The sequence below is a fragment of the Amblyraja radiata genome, chromosome 32 (assembly GCF_010909765.2).
Source record: "Amblyraja radiata isolate CabotCenter1 chromosome 32, sAmbRad1.1.pri, whole genome shotgun sequence".
Lineage (NCBI taxonomy): Eukaryota > Metazoa > Chordata > Chondrichthyes > Rajiformes > Rajidae > Amblyraja > Amblyraja radiata.
The window spans coordinates 16,835,277-16,848,739 of NC_045987.1; the positions used below are offsets into that span (position 1 = coordinate 16,835,277).

The 13,463-nt window shown below is 42.7% G+C and overlaps 1 protein-coding gene across 1 annotated transcript in view; it reads right to left on the reverse strand.

The window, feature by feature from the left end:
* Positions 1 to 13,463, reverse strand: part of cacna1b (calcium voltage-gated channel subunit alpha1 B) — a 499,280-nt gene that overhangs the window by 130,469 nt on the left and 355,348 nt on the right. Inside the window, exons 13-15 of the mRNA XM_033049244.1 lie at positions 6,677 to 6,880; positions 3,106 to 3,218; positions 2,903 to 3,015 (exon numbers count right to left, since the gene is read on the reverse strand). Of these exons, the coding sequence (XP_032905135.1) occupies positions 2,903 to 3,015; positions 3,106 to 3,218; positions 6,677 to 6,880 (430 nt within the window). The remainder of the gene's footprint in view (positions 1 to 2,902; positions 3,016 to 3,105; positions 3,219 to 6,676; positions 6,881 to 13,463) is intronic.

The following is a 13,463-nucleotide window of genomic DNA, read 5'->3' on the forward strand; positions in this document are numbered from 1 at the left end:
ACCTTCAACATATTTGTAATTCTTTGCTTTCACCGCACATTGAGGAAAAGATTTACTAAGACTATTCAAGAGGAAAGCTCCACATTGTTAATGGTGGCTCGAGTTCGTGAATGGCTCACAAGAAGAAACATTCCCTGGCAAGAGCCCTCAATTAAGTTTGTACTCACTCTTCTACACTCAAGCAGATTTAAGCCTGGTTTCTCCTTTACAAAAATCTGTCCAATAAACCTTCCCTCCACTGCTTCCAATGTATTAACAGTCTTAAGTCAGTCAACAAACACAGTACACTCCAGATGCTGGAGTATTGTGTATTGCAACACACTTGCCTGCATTGGGAAAGGTATTGAGTACAAAGATTCCATGATGATCATGATGCTGCTATCCAAGTCATTGGTGAGACCACATTTGGAGTAGTGTGTAGAGTTCTGGTCACCCAGATATAGGATGGATGCCACAAAATCAGAAAGGATGCAGAAAAGATTCCCAATAACATTACCTGGGCTTGTGGCTTGTCTTAAGTGCGGGGGGGGGGGGGGGGGTTGCAAAGGCTGGAACGTTTTTCTTAGCAGTAGAGGAAGCTGAGGGGTGACCTTATTGAGCTGAACAAGAATATGTGGCGTGGTGAACAGTGAAAGTGAACAGTCAGCCTTTTTCCCAGGTTAGAGAGTTGTAAAACCGGAGGGCATAGGATTAAGGTGAGAGTAGCCCAGTATGCCAACTTGGTTGGCATGGACAAGGATGGTGGAAGGCCCGTTTCTGTGTTGTAACAAAAAAGTAAACATTCTACTTTTGTAATCATCTCCTTTTCCACAAAATCTTAACATTCAGTTCAGTTTAGTTTATTGTCATTTATACTGAGGTACACTGAGGTCCTCTCCCATATCAAATCCAGCATCCCTGCCTCACTGGACTCCCATCAATTTGCATACAGGGCAAATAGATCAACAGAGGATGCCATCTCTCTGGCTCTACACACTGTCCTGACTCACCTGGACAGACAGGGCACGTATCTGAGGATGCTCTTCATTGACTATAGCTCTGCATTCAATACGGTCATCCCCACCAAGCTCATCACCAAACTCCACCAGCTAGGCCTCAGCTCGCCGATATGCGATTGGATCCTGAACTTTCTGACGGAGCGACCGCAGGCAGTGAGACTGGGCCCGCACCTGTCCTCCACTATCACCCTGAGCACCGGCACACCACAGGGCTGTGTACTAAGCCCCATGCTCTACTCCCTCTTCACTCACGACTGAGTCCCTGCATTCGACACCAACACCATCGTGAAGTTTGCAGACGACACAACAGTGATTGGGCTGATCACCAACGGTGATGAAACAAACTACAAAGCGGAGGTGCAGAACCTGGCGGACTGGTGCGCCAATAACAACTTGGCACTAAACACCTCCAAGACCAAGGAGCTGATTATTGACTTCAGGAGGTCCCATAATGGAGAATACGCCCCAATCTCCATTTACGGGGAAAGTGTGGAGAGAGTGTCCAGCTTTAAGTTTCTGGGCACTCACATTTCAGAGGACCTCACATGGCCCACAAACACCGCTGCACTGGTCAAGAAGGCACAGCAACGACTGTTCTTCCTGAGGACATTAAAAAAGACTGGTCTGCCCCAACAGCTGCTGACAACGTTCCACCGCTGCACCACAGAGAGCATATTAACGTATGGCATCTCTGTGTGGTATCTCAGCTGCACGGAGGCGGAGAGGAAAGCTCTTCAGCGCGTCGTCAACAGAGCGCAGCGGATCATCGGGATTTCTTGGAGGGCATCTACCACACACGGTGCCTCAGGAAGGCCGTCAGCATCCATAAAGACTCATCACACCCTTGTAACGGACTGTTTGAACTACTTCCCTCCGGCAGACGTTACAAGGCCTTCTACGCCCGAACCTCCAGACTCAGAAACAGCTTTATTCCAAGAGCTATAGTGGCTCTGAACCGGCCCTGCTGAGTGCCCCCCCACCCACCCCCCTGGACAGTCTCCCTCGGATGGTCACGTCACTCAGCTTGCTTATTTATTTAATTTACTTTTCTTGTACATCGGTGGAGCTGCATACTAAATCTCGTTGCACTGACGTGCAATGACAATAAAAGATATTATTATTATTATTATTATTATATTAAAAACAGTTTCGCCTTCTGTTAAGTAGGGAACAAAAAGATCCCTGAGTATGCACACATTGATTTCCAGCAGCAAAACCAGTAAGACTGGGCTTTAGCTAATACTTAAGTAGGTCCAAACCCACCAGGGAAGAGAGCTGTAATGTTTAGAGCCAAGGCTAGATGCAGGAAGATTGTTCCCGATGTTGGGGAAGTCCAGAGCAAGGGGTCACAGTTTAAGGATCGAGATGAGAAAAACATTTTTCACACAGAGAGTGGTGAATCTCTGGAATTCTCTGCCACAGAAGGTAGTTGAGGCCAGTTCATTGGTTATATTTGAGAGAGAGTTAGATGTGGCCCTTGTGGCTAAAGGGATCAGGGGGTATGGAGAGAAAGCAGGTACAGGATACTGAGTTAGATGATCAGCCATGATCATATTGAATGGTGGTGCAGGCTCGAAGGGCCGAATGGCCTCGACTCCTGCACCTATTTTCTATGTTTCTATTTACGGGCCTGGTACCATCATCTGCAAATTACACAATATGAGTCTGAAGAGGGGTCCCGACCCAAAATAGCTCTTACCCCTTTTCTCCAGGGATGCTGCCTGACCCATTGAGTTGCTCCATCACTTTGTGTCTATCTGTGATTTAGAATATGTATGGTCGCAGCCTTAACTGGGAGTTAATAGCATAGTCTGTCACAGACTGGACAGTATTTCTCCATTATTGCAAACTAAAATTAAAAATATTGTAAAGGAACATCGATAACAATTTGAAATTCTCCTTACTTGGTTACTTTGAAGATTCTGAGTAATCGAAGTGCTCTGAGAACACTTATACCAAACGAGGTACCTGGTTTGACAGCCGCCCAGATGACTTCAAATATACTGCCGACTATTACCTGAAAAAAGACACCGCATCTTCAATTAGGGAGATACCAACGTCAATCTTATTTTTTGGTCTGCTTGCGTTCACCAAAGCTCAATCTTACCCCAAAATCAAAACAGTTGAACGAAGAATGGAAGTAATTTCTTGGGCCCAGACCATACATCTTCAAGGACATCTCAGTCAGAAAAAGCCCAAGGAAAACAAACTCAGCAAAATCTGAAACAAAAACAACGTGTGAAGATCCTCATGGGGAAAATAGCAGATCAGTTGCAAAATGTGCAAGTTATCAAACTTGTGAGTGAAACAATATCAAAGGGGGACCTGGTTAATGGGCACAGGATTTCAACATTATGGAGTGACACAAACCTGCACCATCAAATGTGGCCATTCCACCCACCCACTGCGTTTGTGCCTACTTCCTGCCACAGTAATCTCAGCTAATCCATTCTCTCTCTTGCCACATTACCCAGCTTCTCCAGTGCTTCAACTGTTTATCTGTCCTGTCCTGAACAGATGCAACAGATTCTACTTGAAATATCACACCATATCAGATCAGTTACGACTGATATCTGATCACATAATCAGTTTAATGTCCGATTATTATAACATATCAATAAGGCTGTCCTAATCCATCTCTTACCGTTATTAGATCACCCGGGGTGCTGGGGAGATGGCAGCCCTGCCGGCAGTCTGTTCGTTTTGTCCTTTATTTTTGTTATTTGTTAGTGTGTTAAAAGATTGTTTTAATGTTCTTCGGTATGTTTTATGTGGGGGGAGGGGATCGGGGGAAACCTTTTTTCAAGTTCCTACCTTCCCGGAGATGGGACCAATTTTCGAATCACATTCTCCAGGCTCTGCGGCCTACCATCGTTGGAGCTGGAGGCCTCCTCGGGGCGCGGACTTAACATCGGAGCGGATCCCTTGCCTGGGATCGCTCCCACCGCGATCACCGTGGACCTACCATCAAGGCCTCGCAGTCTCGGGAGAGGCTAGTCGGGAGCTCCAATGCCGCGGAAGGCTCGACCAGCCCCGACGCGAGGTTCGATCGCCCGACGCAGGGAAGCTGATGTTCCACTGATGTAGGAGCTGAACACCTCGCTGCGGAGGGCCTAAACGCCGCCGGCTACGGGAGTCAAGATCGTCCTGTCAACGGAGGGCTCGAGGCCCCCGACCGAGGAAGAACAAAAGGAAGGACTTGAACTTTATTTCGCCTTTCACCACAGTGAGGAATGTGTAGAAGTCACTGTGGTGGATGTTCATGTTAAAATGTGTTTTTGAGTGATTTGTTGCTTCTAATTGTATGACTGACCTGGCCAATGAAATTCCTCGTATGTTGCAAAACATACTTGGCTAATAAAGTGTGATTCTGATTCCGATTCAAATAAGTTTTGAACTCTTGATGTATTCAAGAGAAAGTTAGATACAGCTCTTTGGGCTAACGGAAACAAGGGATATCGGGAGACAGCAGGATTGGGGTCCTGATTTTGGATGCTCAGCCATGATCATATTGAATGGCGGTGCTGGCTTGAAGGGCCGATTGGCCTACTCCTGCACCCATTTTCTATGTTTTTCTATGTTTTTGTGACCTATTCATTAACTTGGACGAATAACAAAATAATATATCAAAGGAAAAACATTAAGTGTATGGAACAGTGGAGGGATGGCAAAAAGACTGATGAGTGTAAAAATGAGTGTAAAGGCACCTACAAGGACAGATAAAGTATGTAAATAATTCAAAGGAAGAACATAGGACTTGAGAATGAAGAAATGAAGGGTGTAATTCTGGCAGATTATTTGAGCAGAGATTCAATAAGTATATTTCATGTCAAAATGTAAGTCATTTTTGAGATAATGGTTAGAAAGAAATTGATATGAAATAGATATTTCAGAACTCAGTGGAAAGAAACATGGTGCCGGAGGGTACGGAAAAATGTAGAAATGGAGTGAAAAGGAGGAGAGTTTTAAGTTGTAGAGAGGTTGGTTTTGGCATGGAGAGGACAAAGGATATATCTGTGATATGTTGAAGTCTAGGTTGCTATGGGAATGAGTTGTTAATGGGGTACCTCGAGTGACAAAGAGTGTGATGTGTTGCACATAGCAGGTCAAGGTGTGCTAATGGAGAACTCATGGAAACATTTAAATAAGTTGAAAATGATAAACGGAGTCAACATCAAAGATGATGACTTACAGCAGAGGTGCCCAGTTCAACCCATCTGCCAGTCAAATACCCCTCACCTGTATTCACCTATCACTTGCCAGGCTATGTTCTGCCCCCACTTATCTTTACTTTTTTTCTCCCCCCACCCCTCACAACTACAATAGGTCTGAAGAACGTTCCTGATCCAAAGTATCACCTATCTAAGTGTCCCAGAGATGCTGCTGACCCACTGAGCTATTCCGGCACTTTGTGTTTTTGCACCTTAGTGTGTCCAGTTCTTTCATAAGCAGGGATAGCAAGTCGTTGAAGTTGGAGAATCCGATATTGAATCTGGAATGCTGCAAAGTGGCTGGAAGGATTATCATGTGGTTCTCCGCAAGCTTGGTATGGGTCTAACAGTGACAGTGCAGGAGGCCACAGGCCGCTTCTAGTGAGAGCGGGATGGTGAATTAAACTGAGAAGCAATCGCAAACGCAAGGTCACTCCTGCGCGTTTATTGAATCTAATCGCATCCACAGATGTCAAAGATCTTAGTCTTGAACATAAGATCCTGTTCATGATGGTTCAGTTCTACTTTGGGGGGGGGGGGTGGGAGATTGCAACCTTCACGTGGTCCGCCCTGTTTCGACGAATGCAATCAACCTGGCGTGCACAATCAAATAAGATCAAATAGAACAAGTTGTCCTACAACTTTAGGCTGTGCATGCCATGCACAACAAGAAGACGTTTTACTTTGTGCATGCTTTGAGAGACATGAGAAACCTGCAGCATGAGTAGTTTATGTTTACATTTTTACATTTGTGTTTAACCTCACCATGATCAAAATGTTAAAAATAATCCTGGATGAAAAATGCTGGAGTAACTCAGCAGGTCAGGCAGCATCTCTGGAGAAAAAGAATGGGTGACGTTTCGGGACTGAACAATTCCTCAGATTGTTACCTATCCACCTTCTCCAGGGATGCTGCCTGACCTGCTTAATTACTCCAGCACTTTGTATCTGTCTAACTAACTGTATAAGTTACTATGAATATATTATCCTTTACCCAGGCAAAATCAAAGTCTTCTTTAAGTGCAAACATAATAGCTTATGATCAGTTTTTCAACAAGGTTGATGCAATGTCAGGGCGGCATGGAGGTGCAGCAGGTAGAGTTGCTGCCTTACAGCACTTGCAGCACCAGAGACCCGGGTTCGATCCCGACTACGGGTGCTGTCTTTACGGAGTTTGTACGTTCTCCGCGTAACCTGCGTTGTCTCCGAGATCTTCGCTTTCCTCCCACACTCCAAAGACGTACAGATATGTAGGTAAATTGGCTTGTTAAATGTAAAAATTATCCCTAGAAGGTGTAGGACAGTGTTAGTATGCGGGGATCGCTGGTCGGCACAGACCCGGTGGGCCGAAGGGCCTGTTTCCACGCTGCATCTCTAAACTAAACTAATATTTTAAAAATTCTTATTAAACCAAAATGACAATATACATGAAGGTAAGGTTAACCTGATAACCTCTCACACACTTACATAGTGCCTCAGTGAGCCACAATGGCTGGTCATGGTGTACAATTGCCACACAGAGAGTGTTTAGCCCCACCACACAGAGGACAATCCAATAAAAGCTTTGCGATTTCACCATGCGCCGAATGAAGAATCGAAACCTCTTCTCCTTCCTTCGAAAATAGGAAGATCTATCGTTTTTGCCGCTTTTCAGGCTGGGCCGAGTAAACCCTGGGGGGGAAGCAAGAGAAAATGAAATACATTTCAGCACGTCTGCAAGGTGTGTATGTACTTCAAATCAAAGCTCCAAAATCAAGTGAAGCCCATGGGCAAAACGTTACTTTAAAGTTAAATATGCCATTAAGACTTACAGGAATATTGTACAGTGAGAATGTTTTACTCATGAACTCTCGTTTTGTTTGACACCCAGTAAGATAATTTGTGACTACTGATTTCATAACTCTTTTTGTGTTTTCCAAATAAGCATAATTATGCATTTGGAGTCTTTTGAACAAACTGCTGTCAGATAATTGTTCATGACAGCACCAATTTTCACAAACATCTCGATAATTAACGGGCTGGGGGTGGAATTGTAGGCCCGACGGACAACAATCAGACCCACTGTGATTTTCCACAGGGTTACTGGGAGGAGGGGAGTTAATTGTGGAGGGACTTGGTCAGGGCTGAGGGGCAGGAAAAATAAGCTGCATTCTGCTTGATTACGGGAGCAGAAGCTGAATCTGGCCCATGTGTCAGGTGAATGGAAAACCCCGTGTGTTTCTTAGGATCTCAGGTGAAATAAGCTTTGGAAGAATTAGCCGGAAAGTTCAGAGTGAGCATAAATAAACAACGTAATGCAGCTCAAAACCTGGGATCGATTAGTACCCAATTCCCAGCCTCATCCAAGTTCCTTGCACATAACAGAAACAGGCAATAGGTCTTCCACTGCCGAGACAAGCAGCCACAGAGTGAAGACCAGGCCATTCAGATCCTCCAGACTTTCACCTTTCCAATAGATCTGTGCCATACTCTAATTACATCTATTTTCACAACTATTAACACCTTCCCTGGTAACAGAAACAATCTGCCCAAAATGCTGGAGTAACGCAACGGGCAAGGCAGCACCTCCGGAGAAAATGGATAGGCGACGTTACAGGTCGGGACCCTTCTTCAGTCTTTTCTCCATTTTCTTCAGAGGTGCTGTCTGACCTGTTGAGTTACTCCAGCAGTTTGTGTCTATCTTTGGTATAAACAGCATCCGCAGTTCATTTTTATTACAGGAAAGATCTACCTGCCTCAGTTCAGAAGCTGTTAATTCATCACCAGCCTCAACAGTTCCTCTGGGCAAATTGCCATCAGTAATCAGTGTTCCTGTTGAATTGGCATGAAGAGCTGAACAGCCCATCACTATTCCCATGCTTGTTCCTGCTTCTAATGTTGAGTTACAATTAAACTTGAAATGCTTGATGATGCCAAGTTTCAAAACACTCCACACTAAGACAAGATTATCCAAAAGTCGAAGCAGCACTAAGTTCATAAAACGCCATCTCTTTCCTCTCTTGACTCAGGACCAGCTTATTTCCCTCTGTTATCAGGCTTCTAAACTTGTCCTTCCATAAGCTAGGGCACTGTCTGATTCACCTCTACCCCATTGAGGACATTGGACTTTGTCTACAGCATTGTTGTGCTACAATATGCTACAGACCCATATTCTGCACTCTGTAACTTCCCCCTTTGCTTTATCTACTCTGCTGGAGTTTGACTTGATTGCATTAATGTATAGTATATCTAATCCGTTTGGATAGCTTGCAAACCAAAGCTTTTCACTGTACCTCGGTACTTGTGACAATAATAAACCTAAACATAAACTTAAGATGGCCTCAGCCTTTCACCAGTATTGTAAATCATTTCTAGACAAGTACCAAGGTCTCTGATGGGAGAAGTGGCCAGAGCAGTAGATTGGCGTGGAACATTCACAATCACAAAAGATTTTGTTTCTAATTTCTCCGATCCCCTTCCCACCCCTCGGGAAGACTGGTTCCACAAGACACAAAGTGCAGATGAGATCGATGGGCTTAGTGTGCAGATGAATCCAGGACTTCACTCTGCATGTGTATGTTATTTCACCAGTTGCCTGATGCTCCAATCCAATCTGCATGGTGTTTAACTTTGCCTTGCACATTTTCTATAATGGGTGTCACATTTACACACAGAGCTTCACTAGAACAGTAACCATTTCAAAGGGTTCACAAGCCCCTGGCAAACAACATCCAGGTCAACTTTCACTTTGACTATTTAATTCCTTGTGTTATCTGTCAAAACTAATCATTCTCTTAGCATTTTGAAATTGCTTGCTCTGAGAACGTAGCACTTTGAAAATCTAATTCGTTCACAATTTAACTCGCTGCCAGAATTAGTGGTGGAATCACATGCTCTGTTTTTCATACATTAATTTCTGAAGAAACTCTGGTGGAATTCACAAAGAAAATAAACTGGTTAACACTGTTACTACGTTAATGAGATGACGTGATAATATTTGCATATGTCTATCTCATGTTGTTGCTTAAGGAAGTTGTTGAGACAGAGGACTCGTCTGGTGCTACAGTTCCCACATTGGCCATTTGGGGATGTGTCATTTAATATAGTAAACTACAAATAAAGCATGAAATGGGAATCTGATAGGAATCTGGTTATATTATTGGATAAGCGATAAGAGGGCAGGACTATGTATTCATTGACAACCACATGGGAATTAAAATGCAATCCGATCAATGGACAGTTGGGTGGGGTGTAGGCAGACAAAATGTAATCCCAACAAGTGGGAGATGAGGCATTTTAGGAAGTGATATAGGAGTGGGACATATAGAGTAGGGTGCTAATGAATGATAATGAACAGAGGGATCTTGGGATTCACGAATATGGCAACATAGGTAGGTAGGGTGGTGAAGAAGGCAAATGGCATGCACAACTTCATCTCATATTGTAGGTATGTTGCAAAGCCTACCTGAAGATCGCTGAAAATCTGTCCCAGCCCGTGTGCGCGATTTTGGCGCCGTTTAGAGGGGGGCGGGTTTAAAACGCCATTTTCCCTAGGCTGTTCAAATCGAGGTTTTTCAGCCTAGTTAATTATTAACGAAAAATCGCTGGAAGATTCTGTAGCTGGAGCTATTTTTAGTTTTAAGGGCTTTCTTTACTTGTTATAGTAGGTTAAATATTAACCTCTAAACCCGAGACCGCTGACAACGGGTCGGATCTCATACAGGGGAAAACGGAAGGTAGGCTGTTTATTTTTACATTAAAAAGGGCTTCTTAAGATCCCTTTATACAAAGTTTAATATTGCGAGTAGCTAATTTGGGCCCCATTATATCTCGCAGTATTTTTCTGGGCATTTGAGGGCACAAATCTACCGCAATGTGAACGTTCTAAACCAGCGCGTTCACAGGATCCCTAGAAAGCTGATTTAAATGGACTTTAATTTACAGCAATTGAACACTAAATTCCTTCTATTTGGCCTATAAATTAATGTAAATGAGATTTAAAAATCATGTTTTATTGTGAATTATTTGTGAATATTATTTGGACACTTAGGCTATTTAAAAATGTTAATCATTTATTAAGAAATGGATAGATGTTTAGATCTAGTAATTGAAGTCTGAAATTAGCTACAATTGGGTAACTAACTAATTATATGCTTTCATTTCAGGTCATCCAAGTAAGATTCTTTTATATTTATTTCAGAATGCTTCAATCTATGATAACTGAAAATTTCATTCTGTTCTTTTTAATTGATTTTGTATTTTAATAATTTTTAAGAAAGTTATGGGCTTTTGACTATCCACGATCACAGCTTTTTTGTTATGTCCATAGAAAATCAATAGGGAACAAGATGCTAATTTCCGAGTATGAAAATGGCCATAACTCTTTAAATACTTGAGATATGAAAGTGAATTAGGTGTCAAATTAAACTTCTTTTTATGCTTTATCTGATGGGATAAATTGCAGACTTGATTTTTTAAATCTCAAAATTTTGTAACATTGCTACATATTGGGACATAGAATATAAGAGTTGGGACGTGTAAGGAACTGCAGATGCTGGTTTACACTGGATGGACACAAAATGCTGGAGTAACTCAGCGGGCCAGGCAGCATCTCTGGATAGAAGGATTGGATGAGGTTTCGGGTCAAGACCCTTCTTCCGACAAACGTCACCCATTCTTTCTAGGTAGTGATGTTGCCCTTTTCTGCTGAGTTACTCCAGCATCTTGTGTCTACCCTTAAGAGTTGGGACGTTATGTTGCAGCTTTATAAAACTTTAGTCTGCATTTGGAGTGTTGTGTGCTGTTCTGGTTGCCCCACTGTAGGAAGAATATGATCCAGATGGAAAGAGTGTGTGGGAGATTTACCAGGATAGAGTGGAACACTCATTCGTGAGGAGAAATGGGCCTCATTTTTCCTGGAATGAAGGACACTGAGTGGGGTTTGACCTATATATAACTATATAAGATTGTGAAACAGATAGATCAGGTCCACTGTCAGAAACGTTTCCCATGGCAGGAGTATCAAAATCAAGAGGGCACAGGATTATGGTGAAAGGAAAGAGACATTGATATCTGGAAGCCCGTGCCCGAATTTGTGATGGAGTCAGATGCAATCACTACATTTAACATGCATTTCGACAGACATTTAACATGCATTTCGACAGACATTTAAATGGGCAAGACAAAGAAGGATACAATCTCAATGCGCAGAAATAAGATTAGTATAGATGGACAAAAAGATCGGCATGGACATGGTGGGCCGAAGGGTTCGTTTTTGTGCTGTAAAACATGAATAAAATACCAAATAAAATTGGGAGTAGGAAGTTCGGACACTAACAGCCAGATTGCCATTAAAAAACAACCAGTTCACCACTGCCCTTCAGGACTGGACAGCTTTTGGTTGTCCTCTGAAAAGGCCTGACAAGCCTTTCAACTCAAGGGCAAGCAGAGAAAGGCAATAAATGTCAAACATCCTGTGCATGTTACCATTACATCACTACATTGATGTAACAAATTTACATGAAAACAATCCCCAATTGTAACTATCAAGTGTCACGGTTCACACATCACAAAGTGTAGAAAATGCATTTTGATATAACCTGGTTGAACATTTTTCAACTGCATTCTTTGAGGCAGCCAAGAAATTCAACATCAAAAGAAGAGTGAAGAAAAGCAAAGGAGGGAAGTAGCAAAGTAAAATAAAAAGCAAGGCCACGCAATGACAATTTTGACATTTGCCTCCAATTAAAATGTGATTTCTCTTTGAATATTTTTAGTTCCTATTGTTTTTCAGTTCCTATTTTCCAGTTCCTATCGCTTAAACTGCAGAGGAAGTAATCTGTGCTGCCTCACTATTTATTATAGCTTGGTCAGATGAATGGGCAATTCCTTGTACATCCATCTTCAACACACTTTGAAGATAGACACAAAATGCTGGAGTAACTCAGCGGGACAGACAGCGTCTCTGGATAGAAGGAATGGGTGATGTTTCGGGTCGAGACCCTTCGTCAGACTCTGTTAATTCTCAGTTGTTGAGAACAATTAGATGGGAAGGCAGATTTAATCGTTCCATTTTGTTCCAGTTGCTTTGCTTGAATTATCAAAATTAACAGCAGAATGTACAGCAAAGAACCCTAATGATTATCAAATTTGCTGAGATCTTTTTCCTAAACCTATAATATTTAAACTACAATGTAAACAAACAGTATGTGCAACTGCACACGCAGAGTTGCAACAAACACAGCAAATGAATGCATGATGTAGACAGGGAATAAAGATGAGGGGTTGTTTTCAGATACATGTAGGTTAGAGTGGGCAAAGTTAAATTAGCTGGGGCAGTGACACATGCCGATATTTGTTACAATTCAATTATAAATTGCTACATCACAACAATGGGTGTCAGCGGTTATGGACAGGAGAATGCGGTTAGGAGGGAGAGATAGATCAGCCATGATTGAATGGTGGAGTAGACTTGATGGACTTCTGCTCCTATCACTTATGACCTTATAACTCCATGGATACCGGGACTTAGCTTCAAACTTGCCATCCTCTATCAATAACCAGAACATGGAAATGACGAATACAGTATGGATCATTTGCCACTTTCATTGTAAATGAGGACACAATACAATGACGTACAAGCAGGTGGAAAATTAAGCTATTAACTTCATGTTAATTGCCTACTTTCAGGTAATCTGTGAGAAGCATGTTAAAACAGATCACTCCCAACAATGTTAAAGAAATACATCATCTCAACAGAGAATGTCAGAACAGAACCACCCAGATGACATTAACCCACTTCAGTCCCTAAACTGATGGGAGAACTATACTGTGAATGTATTCCCTACATCTGTAAAAACTTGCCAGAGCTAAGGTCTGTTCTCTCAGCTCGGTGACAATGTTCACGCTGCTCCAAATTTAAAGAAGGGGAAGAAATAGGCCATTACGTTTGACTTCAGTAATTAGTTAGATGCCTGATGTTTAATGGTGCTCACTCTGACCTGTGTTTCAGTGGTAAGTGAAACTGTTGCACAGAGGAATTCTAAAATTAAGTTGCTGTATTGCAGGTTGATTGATAAGATTGGAGGAGAGGTTGTGGGGGGGGGGGGGGGGGCAAATGATACACACAGTCCTCAGATTCCCATTGAACACGTCACTGGCCTCTGAAGACAAAGTGCTCTTGGAAGACTCGAGCACTTTGAAAATGATCAAATCATTGAAAGGCAATCAGGAGGATTCCAGTGTACAGGCAGAACAGTGGCGCAGCTAGTAGATC